Source organism: Chiloscyllium punctatum, chromosome 24 (genome assembly GCF_047496795.1).
Source record: "Chiloscyllium punctatum isolate Juve2018m chromosome 24, sChiPun1.3, whole genome shotgun sequence".
NCBI lineage: Eukaryota > Metazoa > Chordata > Chondrichthyes > Orectolobiformes > Hemiscylliidae > Chiloscyllium > Chiloscyllium punctatum.
In genome coordinates, this window is record NC_092762.1 from 42,073,633 (window position 1) to 42,098,563 (window position 24,931).

The 24,931-nt window shown below is 41.9% G+C and overlaps 2 protein-coding genes across 2 annotated transcripts in view; one reads left to right on the top strand and one right to left on the bottom strand.

The window, feature by feature from the left end:
• LOC140494485 (PALM2-AKAP2 fusion protein-like) overlaps positions 1 to 24,931 on the top strand; it is a 241,144-nt gene that overhangs the window by 45,925 nt on the left and 170,288 nt on the right. The gene's annotated exons all lie outside the window — the stretch shown is intronic.
• Positions 1 to 24,931, bottom strand: part of LOC140494482 (very low-density lipoprotein receptor-like) — a 58,834-nt gene that overhangs the window by 32,932 nt on the left and 971 nt on the right. Inside the window, exons 2-5 of the mRNA XM_072593700.1 lie at positions 22,276 to 22,650; positions 16,204 to 16,323; positions 2,797 to 2,922; positions 748 to 919 (exon numbers count right to left, since the gene is read on the bottom strand). Of these exons, the coding sequence (XP_072449801.1) occupies positions 748 to 919; positions 2,797 to 2,922; positions 16,204 to 16,323; positions 22,276 to 22,650 (793 nt within the window). The remainder of the gene's footprint in view (positions 1 to 747; positions 920 to 2,796; positions 2,923 to 16,203; positions 16,324 to 22,275; positions 22,651 to 24,931) is intronic.

Below are 24,931 nucleotides of genomic sequence, written 5' to 3' on the forward strand. Positions count from 1 at the left end.
AAACAATATATACAATTATAACTTAGTCATGATATGTCAATGCATATCGGTCACCCAAAATCCTGGACAATGTAATACAAGGAATTTGTTGAGACAGAGCAGATAAGTTTATTATTTATTTTAAACCTGAAACTGAAATTTTAAACTTGAATGTAAAAGAGTCTTGAATTTGTGACATAAATAGTGAATACGTGAGATGGTAAAGAACGTGAGAGGTGAACAGCTGCTTAAACTGCCCAAAATAGCTGACATGCTCAATGCAGCTCGAGGCAGCCATTTGTAATGGAATTTGTAACAGCAAGCAACCAGTGCTAACTGCCAGATATATAGGTGGCTGTTCAGGATACATGACTGATTAGTGTGCCACTCAAAATCTGCACAAGCTTATCACTTTGTACTCTCTTCAATGCAGGATAGGTAAGCCACAACATTCTGCAAATAGCCAGTTTTGTAGTCAATCACTGAACATGCAGAAATAGTTTCCTCCCACATATAGCTTTCTGCTTGGAAATCAAATCTGGGGAGGGAAAATTCTCCTAACAGCTGTCAGAGCATTTCATTTTGTTTCTCCCACCACTGCTCTCAAAATTCAGCAATCTTTGTTTCTTTCTTTCTTTTGTGCGGCTTGTGTTCAGCAAGTGTTCCACTCACATCTCTCCTGCTAGATGACTCAGGATGACACAATCGCAATGATTTTAGTTGCCATTCTCTCTGTGATCAATGCTGGCAGAATGGCAGTCAGTTTACCTGAAAATTCCATGATGATTGTCACCAGACCAAAAGATGGTTGATAAGGTGATATCCATGCTGAGAGCTGTTGCGCTATGCAATCTATCAGCTATCTCCAAATATTCCGTTCTGTTCATATTTATGCTCTTGATGTCTCCATGGTTAGTGACAATCATGATTGGTTCCTCTCCTAGCAAGCAGGAAAACAACAGAAAATAGAGTACAATAATCGCTCATTCTCTCCAGTTCTCCAACTCAGTGTCTGTTTTGTGCTTAGCATATTTTTACCCTGCACAGTTGCATCCACTCAATACCTGCTCACAAAGCTGTGCTGTTAACTGAAACTCAAGGGGTACAGAAACAGAGCATCGCCTAAAGCAACAGCTCGGATGGCTGACTGGGTAGACATGCCACTTTCTTGGTACAGTACTGAACCAGTCTTTGTTGCATTATCTACAGTGATAGTATGTTTACTATAATAAAGAAAAATGTGAATCAAGATTTACAACTGGATAACTATTCATTGCTCCAACCAGAGGTGATAGTGACAGCTCTTGATGTCAAGACCATTCAGCCAAGTTTGGCATCAAGGAGCCCTAGCAAAACTGGAATCAATGGGAGTCAGGGGAAAAACCTGCCACCATTTGGAGTCATACCTGGCACAAGTGACAAGTAATACACCACACAAATGTCCGGCAATGACCATCTCCAAAAGGAGACAATCTAAGCACTGCCCTTTGATTTTAAATGGCATCACCATAAATGAATCCCCCACTAACATCATCCTGGGGTTAACCAGAAACACAACGGTACTCGCCATATAAATATAATGGCTATAAGAACAGGTCAGAGGATAGGAATACTGCAGCAAGTAACACCTCTTGACTCCCCATAGCCTGTTCACCATCTAAAAGGACATAAGTCAAGAGTGTGATGGAATATTCTTCACTTCCCTGAATGAATACAACTCCAACAATACACAGGAAGCTTCACAGCATCCAAGATAAGTGAGCCCACTTCGTTGGCAATACATCCACAAGCATCCACTCTCTCCACCAGCAACACTCAGTAGCAGTATCTCCAAGGAGCACTGCAGAAATTCACCAAAGATCCTCAGACAGCACCTTTGAAACACATGACTACCTTGATTTAGAAGGACAGTGCAGCAGATACATGGGAATACTACTGCTTGCAAATGCCCCTCCAAGCTACCATCTGAAAATTCCCCTCCAATTTCAAATGCATCACCTCTCCTTCATTGTCGCTGGGTCAAAATCTTGGAATATTCTCTCTAATCGCATGTGGGTCTACTACAGACATGAACTGCAATTGTTCAAGAGACAGCTCGCCATCACCTTCTCAAAGGCAACTGGGAACAGGCAATAAATGTTGGCCAACACAGATGCCCATGTCCAATGAGCGAAAAAAGAAAGAAAGCAGAATTTGATTCAATACCAACAACATTGGTGACACGTAAAAAAACCATCCTCCTTTTGAAACCAACACCTAGCACCTTCAGAATCAATTTCATCTCCTTTTCCCAAAGTGCTCAAAACCAGAAACAGCACCCTGGACAGGCAAAGACCAGCCCCTGAAGTGCCCCACTGTCATAATGCTTTAAACATTCCCCAACACCCACCAGCGATTAACTTGCCTCCTGGGAGAGGCAAAATAAAAAGTATAAATTTATGTTTGTGTCTCCACTTAAACAAGAGCAGATTTTTGTTTTAAATCCTGGCCTTGGCACTCCTTGGAAAAGTATCACTTTGCTACAGAAGGAAACAATATAGTAAGTGGGGTCGTATTAGTTCAAGTTATAGCTACCTACATCATAAAAAGATTTACATCAATCCAATTAAAATGGAATGATTAACAAAGACTAAAAGGTCAGGGATATGACAAAGACTCCTGCTCTCTCTGCCTCTTTTTAATTAAGAGGAAAGAACTCATCAGCAAACCATTACCTTTTTAAGAAAAACTTCAGTATTCTACACAGCATCCAGTCAATCCCTTTCCAAATAAAGGAATGACCAGAAAATCAAAGAGGTAGCACAAACAACAACCTACCCGCAGCTTGGCAAGTGCCAGTGTGTGTCCCCTTCCGATATCCCCGGGAGCACTCACAGGCATATGATCCAGGCAGGTTTACACAAATCTGGTCACACAAGTCAGGGTTTCTGCACTCATCCACATCTGAATAGGAAGACAGAGTATTTCTGAATTACATCCAGATCACAAAGTATTTTTAACTTGTGTTCATTGTACTGCATATTTGTTCACACTGTGCTGCATGAGCACACTATTAAGATAGTGAAATGTTAAGGGGGGAGCACAAAGTTACATACACCCAAGGATCTGGAGCAGTTCTGGTTGGCAGTCGTGACTGGACTTTGTCTTGGGATAGATTATTTCATATTATTATTTTAACTTCAAAACATGAACAAGTTTTTGCAAATACCATGTCATAACTAAATGATAATGCTTTCTCACAAACAACTGTACTCAAAATGTTGCCACGCTTGCTGTGAATTTCTCGCATTTCCTGTGTAGGGTAGCCTGGACTTGCAAAGCACCTATAACATAGCAAAACATCGCAAGGTGCTCACCAGAAGTATTATGAAACAAAGTTTGACTCAGACACATTAGGCCATATTAGGAAGAATACGCTAATAATCATGCCCCACATGTTGTAACCTTTTGTTTTCTTACAATTTGACTGTATCCTCTTGAAATGAGTTTGTCTTTTTTCTATGCTCTGATCTTAAACAACTTTTAAAGATTAGCTGTGTAACAGTTCATAAACTTGCTTTGCATCTGCAGGAAGTATTTGTTTAAAGTGTGTACACTGCTTAAAATGTGAATTGGGCCAACTTTAATTCTAATGACCTAGTAACCAGTAACCAAAGGCTTGGCAACTGTTAACCCAACAGCAACTTTCCCGCTCCTGTAAGTTCACTCATGGGATTGACAGAGACATCAAGGAATGATGGGGGTTTCTCTCCCTCAGTGAAATAATTGGTTGTGTAGCTTAAAAGGCATTGATGTGGGCCTCCATATGCAGCACAACCAGTATCGAGACTGAACCACGCTGTTAGCATTTTTCTGCATCATACTTTAGCCATCTAACTGAACAACTGAAAAAAAAACCACGATATCTAAGAATTTCAAAAGGAAATAAGATGGCACTTGGGAAAATAAAGATGCAGAGGTACGTAGGTAACTAAGGGGATTAGCTGTGAATGGAGAGGCAATATAATGGGCTGAATGTTCTCCTGTGTTATAAATAATTCTACAACAAATAATCAGCATTAATGATTCGTTAATGAATCGTTAAGTGCCGAAGAGGCACTTTGGCCCATTGAGTCTGTAGTGCCAAAAATACACTACGCCTATACTAATCCTACTCTCCAGCAGGAGGCCATGGACTTGAATATTATGGCATTACAAGCATTCATCCAAGTACTTTATAAAGGATGAGATTACTTGTCTCAACTGTTTTCTCAGTACATTCCAGACCATACCACGCTTTGGATGAAACAACCTTTCCTCAAGACCCCTTTAATCCTAATTTCACTTTAAAATTATTGTTATTGACTATTCAAACTAAAGAGAACAGCTGTTTTCTATCCACACTGTCCATGCCCCTCAACCTTGTACAACTGCATCAGGTTGACCTCAACCTTCTCTGCTCCAAATAAAACAAACCAAACTTATCCAGCATGTTATAACACGGGATAAACCCTTCTGCTAATTAAACCAAAACACAGAAAAGCTCTGAAAATGTGTTGCTGGAAAAGCGCAGCAGGTCAGGCAGCATCCAAGGAGCAGGAGAATCGACGTTTCAGGCATGAGCCCTTCCTCAGGAATCCTGAAGGGCTCATGCCCGAAATGTCGATTCTCCTGCTCCTTTGATGCTGCCTGACCTGCTGCGCTTTTCCAGCAACACATTTTCATCTGATCTCCAGCATCTGCAGTCCTCACTTTCTCCACATAGAAAAGCTCACCTCCCCTTGTAATCTGTCTAAGTAAGAGTGACCGAGAACTACCCAAATCCCACTATTAAAGAATAAAATTTTTTTTCTCTTTTAACTCCAAAAGAGAACATTAAACAAAAAAATTCACAACTGCAAGCCTCCTTTCTCAGAAAGTTGTCATCTACCTCTCACTCTATAACAACATACTGATCCAATAAAGCCCCTATTAAATTTGCAGCAAATCACTTTTCAAAACTAGCTGTGGTCTTCAAGTGTCAAACTTCTTCTGTTTGTAGGCCTCCCTGGGTCATCTTCGGCCTTCTGCTGCAAAGATGTTTCATATGAAAAAGGTACCTTTCAAAGAGAAAGGTTGCGGGCAGGCATTCGATGGAAGATGGTGCTCTTTCTCTGGATAACTATCCCAAAATGCCGGCTTTTTAAATCCCAAAACATCGGATTGTCTCTGGTTCAATGTTGTCAAAACAGTAAAATTCAAATTCGATTGGGTTTTAATATCTTGGGGCGAAATTTAAACTGACTGGCTAAATTCGAATTGTTGTGAAAACAATTCAGTATCCAAGTTACAGCTCAAATGTTGCATCTTCAAATTATCCAATACACTTTGTGCTTGCAGTCAGTCACATGACAGGGGTTTGCCAGCTTTTCAACTTGCACTCTCTCTTAAAGGTACGCCATCAACTTCATAACAAGTGTCTCTTCATAGCTAAGATGCTCCAGCTGGGACAACTTCCTGGAGTATCTCCTTAGTACTCCCTCCAGTGCAATCACATCCTTTCCATAGTGCAGTGGCCAGGACCATCCAGTTGTGGTTAACCAAAGTCATAGGAACAGGAGTAGGCCATTCAGCCCCTTGAGCCTGCTCCACCATTCAATGAGATCATGGGTGATCTGTGGTCTGACTCCACATATCCACCCTTGGCCCATATCCTTCACTTAACAGAGATTTATCTATCTGAGATTTAAAATTAACAACTGTTCCTGCATCCACTGTCATTTGTGGAAGAATTCCAAACATCTACAATACTTTCTGTGTAGAAGTGCTTCTTAATATCTTTCTTGAATGGTCTGGCCCCAATTCTCAGACTATGCCCCCAAGTTCTAGAATTCCCAATCGTGGAAACTGTTTATCTTTATCTAGCCCATCCTTTCCTGTTAATCTTAAAAGATATTTCAATCAGATCATTCCATAATCTTCTAAATTCTAGAGAAAATAGGCCTAACTTGTCTCATCTCTCCTCATAGCTTAACACATCATTCTGTAAACCTACTTTATACTTCCTCCAAGGCCAGGGTCTCTTTCCTAAGCATGCTGCCCACATCTGCTAGTTAGTGCTCCAAGTGGGGTCTTTGCATAACTACAGCGTAATTTATGCATCCTTGTACTCTATCCTCTAGATATAACGGCCAATATTCCATTAGCCTTCTGAATTATTTTCTGTACCGCTATGACATTTTAAAGACTTATGCACCAACCCTCAAGTCTTTTTTGGATAATCATTGTAGTTAACTTCATACCATCTTTTTTTTTGGTTCAAAATGGATAACTTCACACTTGCTTACATTAAACTTCATCTGCCACAGTTCACCCATTCACTTAGTCTATCACTATCCACTTGTAAGTTTATATTATCATCAACATTGTCTATAAATGTTGCCTAACTTTGTAGCATCAGCAAATTTGGAAATATGACTTTCTGTCATTGTCCAAGCCATTAACAAATAACATAAATAATTGAGCACCTAACACATCCCTTGTGGAACACCAGTGGTCACATCCTGCCAATTTGTGTATATATCCATTAATATGCAAGAATTTATCAAATGCATCCTGGAAAGTCCATATAAACATTATCCATAAACATTCCTCCTCTTCAAGAAGTTCAAAAAGAGGTTTGTCAGGCATGATCTACCGGTCATGAATCCATGCTGGCTCTCCCTGATTAACAAACCTTTTAAACGTGTTTAGTTATCCCATCCTTGATTTTGGACTCCAAAACCTTTCCCACCACAGATGATAGGCTAACAGGTCTGTATTTACTCGGCTTTCTTCCTTCACCCTTCTTTTAAAAAATGGAGAGACATGTACAATTTTCCAGTCCAGAGGGATGACCTCTATAACAAGGGATATCTGAAAGATTACAGTTAGGGCATCTACAATATACTCCCCTCTAGTACCCTTGAACAGAAACAGTCAGGTCCTGGGGATTTGTCACTCTGTAATTCCATTTATTTCTTAAAGGCCAATGTTTTATTTACATTAATCTTTATTCAGATCCACAATTAATTTCCTTGGGACTTCTAAGGAGCTACCCTCCTTACCTCTCTTGTTCTTGTTATCAATGTCTTGTTTGATAAAGGCTGCCTTCTTAACTACCCCACTAACCTGCCCTGCTGCCTTTGGTGATCTGTAAACAAACATCCCAAGACCCCTTTGCTCCCTAAGCTTCCTAATGTCCCACCATTCATAGAGCCTTGTCCTTGCCTTGTTTCTTTTTCCAAAGTGCATTTATGTCACACTTATCAGGGTTAAATTCTATCTGCCATTGATCTGTACATCTGACCAATGTGACTAACATCTGTCTCTAATCGAAGACATTTTTTTCTCACTATCAATTACACAATCAATCAGTCTTTGTATCATCCACAAACTTAGTTATCATGTGCACCCACCCCTGCCCCACATTGTCATCTACATATTTACACGTATCACGATCAATAAAGGACCCAGCACTGATCCAGATAGACACTGGCCTTCAGTCACACAAACAGCCTTCATCCATCACCCTCTGTTTCAAGCAATTTTGGATCCAACTTGCCAAGTTACCCTGGATCCCTTCTTCATCGGACTCTTTTGTGGGACCATGTTACAAACTTTACCTGACATCCATATAAAATACATCAACTATTTAATTAGTTTAATGCTGCTCAGTTGCTTGGAAATAATACTCTGTCTTGACTAATGTGTTTCCAGTTAGATAACACACCCACAAAAAACAATATTTAAACACTTCTCCAACCTTTGGTCACCAGTCGCTACTTTACAACAACTAAACAAAAACATTTTACAAAGAAGGGCAAAATTTAAGTTAATTCCCATATTCCCTGTAAAAGCAATCACTGCCTCTCTCTCGACAACTTCATCCAAAATCTGCTCAGACACAGACAGCAATCTGAGCACTGATTCACACTCACTGGACATCATCCTCGATTTTTTTCCAAAACGTAATAAACTTCTGTTTGTGTGGATATGTTCAATGAATAACTACCACCGAAGCCAAATTGTAAAAATAAAACTTATGATCTATCAAGCCACGTTTCTTGCTGGGACCTGACTTGTCCAATATGAAAATCAGGGTTTGTTATAAATATGAAGGGATGTATTTTATAAGGTCTAATAAGGTTGGGAAGACACAATAAATGGTAGGTCCCTAGGGAGTACTGAAGAACACAAACCATAGTGTACATGTCCATAGATCCCTGAAAGTGTCAGCACAGGTAAAGACGGCATATGGGATGCTTGCCTTCATTAACTGAGGTGTAGAACATCAAAGCAACGAGATCTTGTGACAACTTTATAAAACATCCATTAGGCCACAGATGAAATACTGTGTCCAGTTCAGGTCACCACACTATTGGAAGGATGCGATGAACCAAAGGGGGAGATTCACCAGGATGTTAGCTACAATGACAACACAGAACAGTGAAGCACAGAAACGGCCTACGATGTTGTTCTAAACATGACACCAAATTAAACTACTCCCTTCTGCTTGCTCTTGCTCCATATCCCTCCATTCCTTACTTATTCTTGTATCTATCTTAAAACCGCTTAAACATCCCGATTGTATCTGCCTCCACCACTAGCCCTGGCAAAGCATTCCATGCACCCACATTCGATGTAAAAAGACATTGGCCCTCACACCTCCTTTGAACTTTCCCCCTCTTTCCTTAAAAGCATGCCCTCTAGTCGGAGGCATTTCAACTCTGGGGAAAAATTTAACTGTCAACCTGATCTATGCCTCTCAATTTCATAAATTTCAGATCTTCAGACTCCGATCTCCCCTCAGTCTCCTCTGCTTCACAAAAAAACAACCCTAGTTTGTCCAGCCTCTCCTTATAGCTCATACCCTCTAATACAGGTAAACATTATCTGCACCCTCTCCAAAGTATCCATACACTTCCTGTAATATAGAGTTCAGAATTGATAACAATACTCTAAGTATGGCCTAACCAAAGTTTTATAAAGCTACATGACCCTTGTACTCAATGGCCTAACCAATAAAAGACAAACATGCCATACACCTTCTTTACCACCCTATTTACTTGGGTGGCCACTTTCAGGGAGTGTTGGACTTAAATACAATGCTGTTAAGGACCCTGCCATTAACTGTATACTTCCCCTTAACAATTGATCTCCCAAAGTGCAATACCTCACACTTGCCCAGATTGAACTCCATCTGCCATTTCTCAGCCCATATCTGAGAATGATTTATATATATCACAGTATCTCTTGACAACCTTCTACACTATCCACAACTCCTCTGATCTTTGGGTCATCTGCAAACTTACTAACTCACCCATCTACTTTTTCATCCTATCACAAACAGCAGAAGGCCCAATACAGATCCCTGCGAACCACCAGACAAGGACCGCCAGCCAAACCATGCTTCCACCACTACCCTCTGCCTTCTATGGACAAGCCCATTCTGAATCCAAAGGCCAAGGCACCATAAATCCCAGGCATCTTAATCTTCTGGATGAGCCTACCATGAGATACGTTGTTGAAAGCCTTACAAAAATCCTTATAAGCAATATCCACTGCTCTACCCCAATTGATCACTCATCAACTCCTCAAAAAAAATCAAGTTAGTAATACATGATCTGCCCTACACAAAGCCATGCTGACTGTTCCTAATTAGGCCACACTTGTCCAAATGCATGTAAATCCTAAGTATCCTTTCCAATAGGTTCCCAACCACTGAGGTGAGACTCACCAGTCTATGGTTTCCTGGATTATCCCTATTTGCCTTCTTGAAAAGAGGAACATTAGCTACTTGCCAGTCTTCAAGGAGCTCTCCAGTGGTTACAGAGAAAACATATATTTTGGCCAATGCCCCCAGCAATCTGCTCTCTTGCCTGTCTCAATAAACTGGGTAGATCCCATCAAGCCCTGGAGACCTACCCCCCTTACTGCTCTTCAAGAGATCCAGTACCACTTCACTCTGGACTTCAAAATGCCCTAGCATATTGGCATGCTCCACACTTATCTTGCTATCCTCCATGTCCTGCTCCTGGGTGAATACCGACACGAAGTCCTCATTTAGGATCGTGCCCATATCCTCTGCCTCCAAGCAAATGTTCCCTCCTTTATCCTTGAGTGGCCTACCCTCGGAGTTATGCCCTTGCTTTTAACATACGTATAAAATGCCGTGGGATTTTCTTTAACCCTTCTTGCCGAGGACATTTCTTGGCCCGTTCTTGCTAGAGTTCTTTCCTGCTTTATATCCCTCACAGGCCCTGTCGGATTTTAGCTTTCTATACCTTACACATGCTTCCTTTTCCTTTTTGACTAAATTCACAATCTCCCTCCCATACCTTGACATCCCTAAGCTTCCCCTTTACTGATACATGCTGGTCCTGAACTCTGGTCATTAGGCCTTCAAACAACTCCCACATGTCAAATGTGAGCTTGCCTGATAGCAGTTGCTCCCAATTAACACTCCCTGAAGAGCTCGACCCATGGGAGGGGTCTCGCCGTTGGGCAGCACGATGGCACAGTAGTTAGCACTGCTGCCTCACAGCACCAGAGACCCGGGTTCAAATCCCGCCTCAGGCGACTGACTGTGTGGAGTTTGCACATTCTCCGTGTCTGCGTGGGTTTCCTCCGGGTGCTCTGGTTTCCTCCCACAGTCCAAAGATGTGCAGGTCAGGTGAATTGGCCATGCTAAATTGCCCGTAGTGTTAGATGTAGGGGTATGGGTGGGTTGCGCTTTGGCGGGTCGGTGTGGACTTGTTGGGCCAAAGGGCCTGTTTCCACACTAAGTAATCTAATCTGAAAAATAAACACTAGCAATTCGGTCTGGTTCTGTGAAATTTCACACTTTAATTATCACGGCAGGGAATAGGTTGTCCAGCAACACAGAGGTTAAACACCTCTGTGCTCCTAGGAGAAAGTTGCACACATGGCTTAAGACAAAGCCATTTTTATGAATAGTACAGCCATGGTTACAAAGCAGATTCAGACAATTACCAATCAAATTTAATAGAGTGACATTATTGACAACAATTGAGCCCAATGATATTTCCTGGGAACCAACCATGCTTTACACATCCAAGCACCTTTATCTCCTGAAACTATTCTCTCCACCTGCATTTGCAAGGTCAGTTAGGATGGCTAGTGATGTCTTATCTAGTCTAGTTATTTCTATGCTGAAAAGGAAACATTGTCTGCTAATCTTTGTCGGAGCACTATATGATTAATTTAGGAATGCAGCTTGCTTTTACCAGGATTAAAGCCATTTTATGCAACTTTTAAACAGAATTGTTAAGTTGTAGCCTAGAATCCATTTTGTCATGTTACTTGCATTAAGAAGCCATTTTGTTGCTGCCTATGTATCAAGTGGTTGCTCCTGACAGCAGCCTATATTCAGATTTTAGATCCTCATCCCTAGCTTCTGCCTAACATGTTATTTGTCCTCCCCTAATTTAGTATCTTCCCTCAAGGTTCTGAATTATCCTTATATATAACTGTCTTAAAACATAAGGAGGCAAAAGTGAGGACAGCTGATGCTGGAAACCAGAGTCTAGACTACAGTGGTGCTGGAAAAGCACAGGTCAGGCAGCATCCGAGGAGCAGGAAAATCAATGTTTCCGGCAAAAGCCCTTCATCAGGAATGGAGGAGTAATGATCACTGTTTCCAAAATGCTCTCCTACTGAAAGGTCAGTCAATAGCCAACACAAGGTCCAGAATGGCCCCTCCTCTCATTGAACTATCCAACCTACTGTTTCAAGAAACACTCTTGGATGCACCTAACAAATTCTGCCCCGTCTAAGCCTCTTGCTCCAGTCAATATTGGAGATGTTAAAGTCACCCACTATGACAATCCTCTTAGAACACAGAACGTTGGCCCTCAATGTTGCACTGACCTGTGGAACCGATCTGAAGCCTATCTATCCTACACTATTCCATTTTCATCCATATATGTTTATCCAATGACCATTTAAATGCCCTTAAAGTTGGCAAATCTAACTGTTGCAGGCAATGCGTTCCACACCCTTACTACTCTGAATAAAGAAACTACCTCTGACATCTATCCTATATCTATCATTCCTCAATTTAAAGCTATGACCCCTCATGCTAGCCATCACCATCTGAGGAAAAAGATTCTCACTATCCACCCTATCTAACCCAATGATTATCTTATGTGTCCCAATTAAATCATCCTTCAACCAAAGATGTGCAGGTCAGGTGAATTGGCCATGTTAAATTGCCCATAGTGTTAGGTAAGGGGTAGATGTAGATGTAGGGGCATGGGTGGGTTACGCTTCGGCGGGGCGGTGTGGACTTGTTGGGCCGAAGGGCCTGTTTCCACACTGTAAGTAATCTAATCTAATCTAATCTCCTTCTCTCTAACAAAAACAGCCTCAAGTCCCTCAGCCTTCCCTCCATACCAGGCAACAGCCTGGTAAATCTACTTTGAACCTTTTCCAAAGTTTCCACATCCTTCCTATAATGCGGTGACCAGAACTGTGCACAAGACTCCAAGTGTGGCCAAACCAGAGTTTTGTACAGCTGAAGCAGGACCTCGTGACTCTGAAACTCAATCCCTCTACCAACAAAAGCTAAAACACCATACGCCTTTTTAACAACCCTATCAACCTGGGTGGCAACTTTCAGGGATCTATGTACATGGACACTGAGATCTCTTTGCTTGTCTACACTACCAAGAATCTTACCATTAGCCCAGCACTCCTTATTCCTGTTGCTTCTTCCAAAGTGAATCACCTCACACTTTTCTGCATTAAACTCCATTTGTAACCTCTCAGCCAAGCTCTGCAGCTTATCGATGTCATTCTGTAACCTGTAACATCGTTCAGCACTATCCACAACTCCACCGACCTTATTGTCATTTGCCAAATTACTAACCCATCCTTCTACACCCTCACCTAGGTCATTTATAAAAATGACAAACAGCAGTAGTCCCAAAACAGATCCTTGCAGTACACCACTAGTAACTGAACTCCAGGATGAACATTTCCCATCAACCACCACCCTTTGCCTTCTTTCAGCTAGCTAATTTATGATCCAAACCACTAAATCACCCTCAATCCCATGCCTCCGTATTTTGTGCAACAGCCTACCGTGGGGAACCTTGTCAAGTGCCTGTCTGTGCATTTTTCCATAATCTGCCTACATGTCTGTTCCTCAATGTCCTGGTGGCTGATTTGGGGCCCCACAATATAATCCCAGAGTGATTGCACCTTTCTTTTTTTTTGAGTTCTACCCATATTACCTCAGCAAATTAACCTTCCAGTACACCCTCTCTGAATGCAGCTAATATTCTCCCTCATTAGTAATGCAACTCCTCCAGCTGTATCACTATTTCATCGAAAACATTGAAACCCTGGAAGAGTGAGCAGCTAGTCCTGCCCCCTCTCAACCAGGTCTGTACAACATCATAGTACACTTCAACTCATCAGCCCCATCATGTTCATTAACTTGTCCTTCTTTTCAGACTTACTGGTCAGAGCATATACCTTCCCGTCAGTCTCTCCACTTGCAGACCTGCTGCTCTGGTCCCCTGGCCACTCTTGTTTAAACCCACCTGAGTAGCACTAGTGAACCTCCCTGCAAGGACACTGCTTCCCCTCCAGTTTAGGTGCAATCCATTCCTCCTGTACATGTTAACCCTGTCCCAGAAGACGTCCCAATAATCCAAGAATCTGAACCCCTGTCCCTTGTACCAACTCTTTAGCCATGCATGCATCTGTCCTATTTCTAGACTCGCTACCATGTGCCACTGGGAGTAATTCAGAGATTACAACCTTTCAGGTCCTGCCCTTTAACTACTGCCTAGCTCCCCGAATTGTTGGTGAAAAGCCTCATTCCTCACTTTGCCCATATCACTGGTACCAAGACATACTCTAACTCATCACACTTCCCTTTCAGGGTGCCTTGTGGCCGTTCAGTGACGTTGCTGCTCCTGCCACCAGGGAGGCAATACACCATCCTGAAGTCATGTCTTTGACCACAGAAGCACCTGTTTACTCCCTTGACTAAAGAATCCCCTATCCCTATATATTTTCCTTTCTTCTTCCTCCCCACCCTGTCGTGTCTGAAGTTTGGCTCTAAACACACTCAACTAACATACCAGCACCCTCATTAGCTTCCATATTCCTACTATCCGGAGTGAAAAACCTTTTCTCAGATTCCCTCTTAAGACTGGAAGGCACAGGTTTAAAAGTGACAAGTGAGTAGATTAGAGGGAATCTGAGGAAAAGCCTTTCACCCAGAGGGTGGTAGAAATATGGAATACACTGCCTAAAAGGGTGATGGAGGCAAGCACTCTTATAACATGCAAGTAGCATCTGGATAGGCACTTAAAATTCCAGGACAAAATTGGCTCAGACTAAGTGCAAGTAGTTAGGATTCGTGTAGTTTGGTGCTTGTTGATCAGTGCAGTGGACTAAAGAGACAATTTATGTACAATACAAATGTATTGGATGGGATCATAAGTAGTTTTAAGCTACATATAGATTAGATGAATCAATTAGGTGAATAATTAGATGAAAGACTAAAGTAACCTGAAACATGAGCTAACCAAGCATTTTCTGGAAAATTTTATAAAGAAGCACATTCTAGAGCCAAGCAAACCTGCTATTCCAGAATTGGTCATGTGTAACTAGGGAGATACAGAGGAATCTGGAAATTCTGGTACATGAATCACAAAAGATCAATATGCAGGTACAGGAAGTAATTAGGAAGAAAAACGAAATGTTGTCATTCATTGCAAACGGAATGGAATATAAAATTTGAGAAGTATTGCTACAGTTGTACATGGCGTTGGTGAAATCACGAGGACCATGTACAGTCATTGTCTCCCTTTCTAAGGGGAGAGAGGCCATTAAATGCAATGCAGAGGTTTACTCAGTTGATTAAAACTGATTTTGGGGATTAAGGAGGGGACCATACTGAGGACAGATAGAGCTTATGCACATTGGACTTTAGAATGCAAGGTGATTTTATTGAAACAAGATACTGAGGGGACCTGACAGGGTGGAAGCTGAAAGGATCCTTCTCCTTGTGGCAGTCTAGAACTAGATGAACAGTATGGAAATTAAGAGTTTTCCCTTTTAAAATGAAGAAAATGTTTTTTCTCTCTTGGAGAGTCATCAGTATATGGAATTTTCTTCCCAGAGCATTGTGGAAGCTGGGTCATCAGATATTTTTAAGGCTGACTTAGATTCTTGATTGACAAGGGATTCAAAATGTATTGTGGTAGATAAGACTGCAGAGTTGATATCACAGTCAGAGGACCAATGATATCACTGAATAGGAGTGACATACAGACAGAAAGACCAATTCTTGGTCCTAATCTGTAAGTTTGCACATAGGTCAGAAGAACAACAGAGGTAACAATATATTAGCTGTTTCTGACTTCTCAATGTGTATGATTAAAATAGTGATAGTGAACATCCAGTCTGCATTTGACTTTCTGAAAGCAAAAATCCTGCAGAACATGAAGTAGAAATATACACGCTCGTGCTGCACTGAGAGATGTCTCAGAGATACAGGGACGGTGGTAATTAATGATCTCCTATACTGATGGGGATTGATGTTCTGGTAGGTGCAGAATTCAGTAACAGGTGAAGGCTAGTGTTTGGAACTGATGTGCAGTAAAGCAACAAATGTCACTGTTGCTGTCAGCAGGACAACATTACAGTTCTTATCCCAAATTCCTTACAGGTCTTTAGGCCAATCAAGAACCACTTTGACAAACAGTTGAAGAACTGTGTTTCATGCATTTCATTTCTCAATATATATTTTACTTCCCCCACCCTTCCCCACCCCCCATTCACTCTTGACATGCCAACTCCGTAAAAGCTGCAAGATTGCAGGCTTCAATGATGACATTCATAACACATCATGAAATGAAACTTAGAACAATACAGTATATTAGTAGTTATTGCTTCACATTCTCTCATTTTATTTCCAATATTTCATATATTTACTGGCAATGTCCTAATATGTAGAGCATTTTAATGAGTTCTTCACTTGGCTTCATATTTTTTCTTCATATTTCTAAGATACACCAGAATTGAACAGTTGCATATATTACTCTTTCAGCAACTGTCCCCCTTTTTTAAGTCAATACTTACTTACTCAAAAAAAAGCCATGGTTAATTTTTCCTCACTCAAATGCAAAATTTTATGTATCACTGTGAGCCGGAATACCTTTAATCAGATGTAGGTAAACTCACCTTCACATATGAAATGATTTATTAGCTCCAATCCAGTTGGACAAGCACATTCATATCCTAAAGGTAGGTCCCAGCAATAATCAGAACACTGTCCATTTGCCACCAAACACTCATTCCGATCTGTCAAAAAAATGAACATAAATGAAGCAACACTGAACCTTACACCTGTAAATTATTCAAAGTTGATAATGCAATCGCATGGATCAGTCTTTGATGGGGTATGCAGCAAAGACATGATGTAACTTTGTGATATTTTCATCTTGAATATGCTGTATTAGTCCAAACGATGTATACAGCTTAGCATCAGCATAGCAATTGGTTGGACAAGTTTTTCACCTCCAGCATCAAGTTCATCAATCTCCCTGACGTGTAACCAGATACAGTAATGAAAGGCTGAAGTCCTGCTAAAGCCCACTGCTCTCCTCACCTCTGGGTATTATATATTCCATTTCTAGCACTGTGCTTTGTTATCATTATTTTTGTGGTCAAAACCTTTGATCAACTTGAATAAATTTTCAAAGAGGTAACCAGGTATGTTGATGACAACAATGCATTGCAGCAAGCTTCTGAAAAGGTCCCACATGGGAGACTGGTAGCAAAGGTAAGAGCCAATGTGGTCCTGTGAAAGTGGGCAAGAAGCAGAGGGTGATGGCCGAATGGTGTTTTTGTGACTAGAAGCCTATGTCCAGTATGGTTCCACGGGGATCAGTGGTGGAGCCCTTACTGTTTGTGGTGTATATATAAATGATTTAGACTCGAATGCAGGTGGGTGGATCAATATGTTTGTGAACGTTAAAAATATTTTTTCAGGTAGTAAATAGTGAGAATAGCCGTAGATTATGGAAGGATTGAGTCAGACTGGTCAGTTGCACCAATCAGTGGCAATCTGAAAAGTCAGAGGTGATGCATTTGGGCAGATCAAACAAGGCACAATAAACAGTAAAACCCTGGGAAGCACCAAGGAACAGAGAAAACGTGGCAGGCATGTATACTGATCCCTTAAGGTAGCAGGACAGGTGGATAAAGTGATTAAAAAAGCATAAGGGATACTTGCCTTTATTACAAAGGCATAGAGTTTAGAGCAGGGAGGTGATACTAGATTTGCATAAAACATTGGTTAGACCATAGCTAATATTCAGTCTGTACAGTTCTGGAATCCACTTATAGGAGGATCGTGAGTGCACTCGAGAGGGCACGAGACAACTTTTCAAGACGTTGCCTGTGCTGGAGAAGCTTAGTTATGAAGAGAGATGGGACAGATTGGGGTAGTTTTCCTTGCAGCAGAGAAGACTGAAGGGAGAGATAATTAAGATGTTTAACATTTTGAGAGGTATAGACAGAAGGAACTTTTCCCTTTGGTGGAGGGATCAGTGACAAGGGAGCATAGTTTTAAAGAAAGGGGCAGAAGATTTAGAAGGGATAGGGCCATACGGCACAGAAACAAAACCGATGGCTCAACTCATCCATGTGACCTGGTTTCCTAAACTGAACGAGTCCCATTTGCCTACGTTTGGCCCGTATCCCTCTAAACCTTTTCTATTCATGCACCTGTCCAAATGTCTCTTTAAATGTTATAATACTTGCCTCTAACACTTCCTCTTGCAGTTTGTTCCATATATGCACCACACACTCAGATCCCTTTTAAATCTTTCCCCTCTCAACTTAAATCTGTGTCCTCTAGTTTTGGACTCTCCTACCCTGGGAAAAAGGTCTCAGCTATTCAACTTATCTATGCCTCTCATGACTTTAAAATATTTATGAACTTATCCCTCAGTCCCCTAAGCTCCAGTGAAAAAGGTCCCCAGCTTATCCAACCTCTCCTTAAAACTCAAATCCTACAGTCTCCATAACATCCTTGTAAACCTTTTTTTTGCATCCTTTCCACTTTAGGATTACAAGAAGTGCTCCAAATACAGCCTTTCCAATGTCCTGTACAACTGGTAAATGATGTTCCAACTCTTCTTCATTGGTCAGAACATTGATTACAAGTGTACCAAACACCACCTTCACCACCCTGTCTAACTGTGATGCCACTTTCCTAAAACATCGATTCTCCTGCTCCTCAGATGCTGCCTGACCTGTTGTGCTTTTCCAGCAACACACTTTTCAACTCTAACCAATCTACAATGTCAGACCTTGTGGAAGGTCTTGATAAAGTCCATAAGACACAGGAGCAGAAAATTAGACCAGTCAGCTTCACCATTCAACATGGCTGATACATTTCTCAACCCCATTCTCCCACTTTCTCCCCATAACCCTGGACACTCAAGAACCTATCTATCTCATTCTTAAATATACTCAATGACCTGGCCTCCACAGCCTTCTGTGGTAATGAATTCCATAGAATCACCACTCTCTGGCTGAAGACGTTTCTCCTTATCTCCATTCTAAAAGGTGTTCCCTTTACTCTAATGCGGTGTCTTTGGGTCCTAGTCAATGGAAACACCTTCCCAACATCTACTCTGTTCAGGCCATTCAGTATTCTGTAGGTTTCAATTTTATTTCCCCCCCTCATCAAAACGCCAAGTATAGACCCAGAGCCGTCAAACTTTCCTCATATGTAGAGAGTACCTACCTTCTTGGTCACCCTCTTCAATAAACACAATCAAATTTGAGAGACACAATTTATAGTCAGAGCGTCAGAGTCATACAGCACAGAAACAGACCCTTCAGTCCATGCCAGCAGGATTCCCAAACTAAACTAGCCCCACTTGCCTGCATTTGGCCCAAAACCTTCTAAACCTTTCCTGTTCATATACCTGTCCAAATGTCTTTTAAATGTTGTAACTGTACAGGCATCTATTACTTCCTCTGGCAGTTCATTCCTCTGTGTGAAAAAGTTGCACCTTAAATTTTTAAATCTTTCTCCTCTGCCTTAAAATTAGGCCCTCTAGTTTTGAACTCCCATACCCTAGGGAACATCACCTCTCAACTTCCTACTCTCCAGTGAAAAACCTCCCAGCCTATCCAGGCTCTCCTTATAACTCAAACTCTCCAGCCCTGTAACATTGCTTCAAATATTTTCTGCACACTCTCCAAGTTAATAAATCCCTCCTATAGCAGGGCAATCAGAACTGTACACATACTCCAAAAGTGGCCTAACCAAATGCCCTGTACAAGTGCAACATGACATCGCAACTCCGGTATTCAATGGTCTGAGCAATGAAGGCAAGCATGCCAAATGCCTTCTTTATTTGTCTTGTCTACCTGTGATGCAACCTTCAAGGAACTATGCACCTGAGCCCCTAGGAATCTCTGTTCAACAACACTCCCCAGGGCCCTACCATTAACTGTGTTGGTTTTCAACTTACCAAAAATGTAATACCTCACATTTATCTAAATTAAACTCAATCGGCCACTCCTTGGCCCACTGACCGAATTGATCAAGATCCCTTTTTAGTCTTAGGTAACCTTCTTCACGGTCTACTATAATTTTCGTATTATCCGCAAACTTCCTAACTATGCTTCTTATATAAAGAATTTGGATGAGAATATAAATTAGACCCAACATCAATACCTACGGAGCACCACTGGTTACAGGCCTCCAGTCCGAAAAACAACCCTCCACTATCACCCTCTGTTTCCCATCAAGTCAATTCTGCATTCAATTGGCAAGTTCACCTGAATCCCATGTGATCTAACTTTACTAACCCGACACCTGAAGGAAGAACGGCTCATATTCCACCTTGGGACCTTGCAACTACTCGGGATGAATGTGGATTTCAACAGCCTCCTCATTTCCCCTCTCCTCCCACATTATCCCAGTCCCAAGCCCCCAACTCGGCACCGCCCACCTGACCTGTCCATCACCTTTCCCATCTATCTGCTCCACAAGACCCCGACCTACCACCTTCTCCCTCACCTACATCCACCTATCGCTTTCTTAGCTACCTTCCCCCCCTCCGCCATTTATCTCTCAGGCCCCGGCCCACAAGGCTCTTTCCTGATGAACAGCTTATGCTCGAAACTTCGATTCTCCTGTTCCTCGGATCTGCCTGACCTGCTGTGCTTTTCCAGCACCACACTCTCGAGCAAACTTAGGTACATATTATCAGAATCATTAACAAACATAATGAATAAATGACAGCTCAGTGCAAAACCTTATTAGTTTTCATTAGTTACTTCTGTCCAATTTGAGTACAGACCCATTATCCATATCATCTGCCTTTTACCAGCTAAGTAATATTAACCAGACAATTTGCTTTTAGTTCAATAGGTCTTTATTGTAACTAACAGTCTCATGCGTAACCTTACTGGATGCCTTTCAGAAGTCCAAATAAGTCAAATCCATTCATATTTCCTGGCTACTACTTTAATAACTACTTCCTCAAACATTCAGTTTGTTATACATGACCTACCTTCTGCAAGTCAATATTTCTCAAGCTTAAATATATCTAATAGCCAAGTTATTAATGTGCTTAACTACAGATTCCAATAACTTCATTAAAATAGATGTTAGACTAAAACATATGCATTCACTGGTTTTGCTCAATGAGCCTACTTAAATAAACAGCATTACACTTGTTTTGACAGAGGAAAAGTTGGGATAAGATGGATCAAGGTGGTGGCAGAGTAAGACACTCCATCCGCTCATGTTTTTTTTTCCCCATTTTCTTCTTCTTTCCTGCTCGAGGTAGAGTGGGCTGGAGGTATGAGCGGAGCAGGCTAAAGGCCCCTAGTGGAGCGGGGACAGTTAGTGGGCTACAGGTATGGAGCAAGGATGGTCAATGGGCTAAAGGCCTGGAGTGGGACCAATCTGTTGGTCTACTGCAGGGCTTTTATACAAAGGCTGTAATGCTTATTTTTTCTGACTTATACTATGAATAACTGTAACTAATGACTTTTTTTTTCCCCACTATTTCATATCTAAGTTCTGTACCTAGGTACTTTTTACCTAAATTGGTGGCATGTGAAGTGACATTGTGAACTTTTCACTGTACCTCTGTTTGAGCACACATGACAATAAAGAATATTCTATCCTATTCTAAATGGATTATTTGAAACTAACTAGAAGATCATTGCTGGGGCCTCAATTAAACGTAGCCACGTTTGCTGATGTTGTAAAGACACAAATACAAATTTCAGTAGAAAGCAACTTGTGAGGAGGATATAAAGAGTATGGAAAAGATATAGATAGGTTATGTGAGAGGGTAAAATGTACCTGGAGCAATATAAGAAAATATGAGGCTATCCACTTTGGCATGAAAATGAGAAAAGTGGAATGGTATTTAATTAAAATCCCACTTTTCTCATTTTCGTGCCAGAGTGGATAGTCTCACATTTTCTTACTTATATTGCTGCAGTTTCGAAGAACCTAGGTGACCTTGTACAGGAATCAAAGTTAGCTGGCAGATAAAACAAATAATTTGGAAGGCAAGTTGAATGTTAGCCTTTACTTCAAGAGGGGAGTATAAAAGTTGATATGTCTTTCTAAAACAGGACATTGGTGAGATTACATATAGAGTAATGAGTACATTAATTGGTCTCTTTACTAAAGGATATACTTAAGAGTTTCAGAGGAATACTGATTCCTGGGATGAAGGGATTGTCAAATGAGGAAGGGTTGAGCAGATCCTACAGTCATTAGAGTTTAGAAGAATGAGAAACAACCTCACTGAAACATTTAAGACTCTGCAGAAGCTTGAGAGGTGGTGAGAGGATGGTTCCCCTTGTAGAGAAATCTAGAACAAGAGGGTTTCATATTTAAGACAAAGATAAGAAGGAATTTCTTCTGAGGGACTTGGGTCTTTTGAATTTTCTTACCCAGAGAGCTGTGGAAGAGGAGACATGGAATATAGCGAAAGTTGAACTGGATATATAAACAAGGGAGTCAAGGGTTGTAGTGGACAGGAAAAGTGGAATTAAGGCTACAATCAAACCAACATGTTCTTACTGAAGACTGGAGCAAGCTCAAGAGACTAAATGATCTACTCCTGCCTTATGATCTTACATAGGATGGAATAAGGCTCACGTAGGAAATAAACATCAAAAGAGGACAGCTAGGTCAAATGTTTGATTTGCAAATTCTACATTTAAAAATTTATAAAGTCCATCTCACAGTTCCACACTTACCACAATTGGCTTCATCACTACCATCACTGCAGTCAGGAAAGTTGTCACAAGCTGACTGAAGCTCTATGCACTGGCCTGAACCACACAGGAACTCCAACTTCCCACAACCTTCAGGTTGCACTGCTCTCTTTTCACAAAGGTCATCAGATTCATCAATGCCTGATGCACAGTCCTGGTGACCGTCACAGAGCTGGTATTTAGAGATACAGACAGTAGAGTTGCTGCAAAGAAACTCATGAGGTCCACATCCTGATACAGAACAGTTTCGCTCATCGCTCTGATCATTGCAGTCATCCCTTCCACTGCACAGTGTCAGTGCAGAAACGCAGCGTCCATTCAGACAGAGGAATTCATTCTCACCACATTGTACATCACCTGCAAACAATCATAGTGAATAATCAAATTCACAAACTACCCAGCAATATAACCACATTGACTGCCTTCCTAACTTCGTTTCAAATCAACTTCCAGGCTATGCAGCAGGTCGCTCATTTTACTCCCCTCTTCTAATCCCTCTCTATTACTTCCGCCCCATCCATTCCTCATCTGTAATCTTTCTCACCATCCTTTTGTCCCACATATACACAATATCTTCCTCTCCCATCAACTGCCTATTCCTTGCTCCCTCAACCCAAATGCAAGATGCATGATTGGGAAACTTTCAGAAAACACAAAGAAATTGGCTTAGTAGTTGACAGAGAGGAAGGCTATCGACCACAAATGATATCAATGGGTCAGTGGTGGACAGAAAAGTGGCAAATGAAATACATAATAAAACAGAAGGGTGTTGGCAGCAGAACAGTGTACAGGTCCCTGAAGGTGGCAGGTCAGCTAGACAACATGGTTAAGTCGCACAATTCTGGTCCCATCACAGGAAGGATATAATTGTTCCACAAAAATGTACAGAGAAGATTTAGAAGAATGTTACCAGGGTTAGAAAATTGCAGGAATGAAGACAGATTGGATAGACTGAGGTTTTTTTTCTACCAACAGAGGAGGCGGAGTTTAACTTCATTGAGGTGTGCCAAATATTGAGCAGCGGAGATCAAATAACAAGGAGGCATAATTTTAAAGCGATGGACATGAGGTTCAGAGGGTGGCAGAATCTTTTTCAGAGGGTAATGGGAACCTGAAATGCACTGCCTGGGAGGTTATCAGAGGTGAGAAACCTCAGAAAGTTGAAGTTTCATCAATGGATGAAAACTTCAAATGTCATAATATTCAAGGGTATGGACCATGTGCTGGGAAGTGGGACCAGTGTAGATGGGTCAGTGCAGACTCAGTGGGGCTGTATGACTCAAGTGACGGGGAGGACCAGATTCCCCTCACAGCAAGATCAATTATCAGGTGGCTAATGTAATAAAAAAAAATTTTACAAAGACAGTGATGTGTCTGGAATTCACTGCCCATGGTGGTTGAGTTGGCAACGCTCAACTAATTTAAAAGGATACTGGACTGGCACCAAAACTGCTGTAATCTGAGGCTACAGACCAGTTAGGATTGGAATAGCTATTCAGTTTATTCAGCTGGTGCAGACCTTATAGGCTGAATGGCCTCTTTCAGTGCTGTTACTTTTCTACGGCTCTACCATAAGGTTTCATTCATGAAACTTTTTTTCCTTCCTCTTAGTCCATGTTCAATATTCCCAACATATTACAATATCCTCAACTCAAACTACCTCTTTCAATAATCCTCATTTAAACTGAATATTTAAACTTTACATGCTCCTCTACCACCAGAAAGACAAATTCCTTCACTTTTGTCCCACAGCTATACCCATTTGCTCAACTTCAAAATCTGTCACTGATGGCCTTATCAATAACAATCCCACTCCTGCATCCTGCCACCTTCGGCCTTGCAGCTCTCCTCCACTGACTAATTTAATCCTTCCTACTGCACAGCTTTTTCTTACTTCAACCCTGCAGCAGACACCATTCCCCTCTCCACTCCCTGCCCTCCCACCCCACAACACCTCACCCTCAACTTTCCTAACAATCCAATCCTACTGTTCCTTCCTTTCACCTACATTCCCATTCTAAACCCCCAACCCTGCCTCTATGGTCCTTCGTACATCACACACACCTACACTCCATTTCTGCAATTCCCCAGACACCTACACCTACCAATTTCAACATCCACCCTTACCCTTCACCCCTCCATGCAGCTCCTAGCCCCAACATTCCCACTACCCCTCAACTCCCATTCACCCTCCCAAAAATCAGTGACAGTCTCTGTGCAAACCAGGGCGGGTCCCTCAGTGGAGTGTCCTTGCACAGGACCAGAGCTACACTCCCAGTGGTGGGTCTCTATAGACTGGGCAAAGAGCCAGGGCTAGTCCCCTAACATGGGGGTCTTGGCACAGAGGCAATGCTCCCCACCCCCTGCCCTCGCTCCCTCCCCTCCCCACCCCCGAGCCAGTAACTACCCCACCCCCTGCCCCCATGAGCCAGTAACTACCCAACCCCCCCTGAGCCAGTAACTACCCCACCCCCTGCCCACCACCATGAGCCTGTGAGCCAGTGACTCCCTGTTCCTCCGCCGTGAGCCAGTGACACCCTGCTGCCCCCCCGCCGTGAGCCAGTGACACCCTGCTGCCCCCCCGCCGTGAGCCAGTGACACCCTGCTGCCCCCCCGCCGTGAGCCAGTGACACCCTGT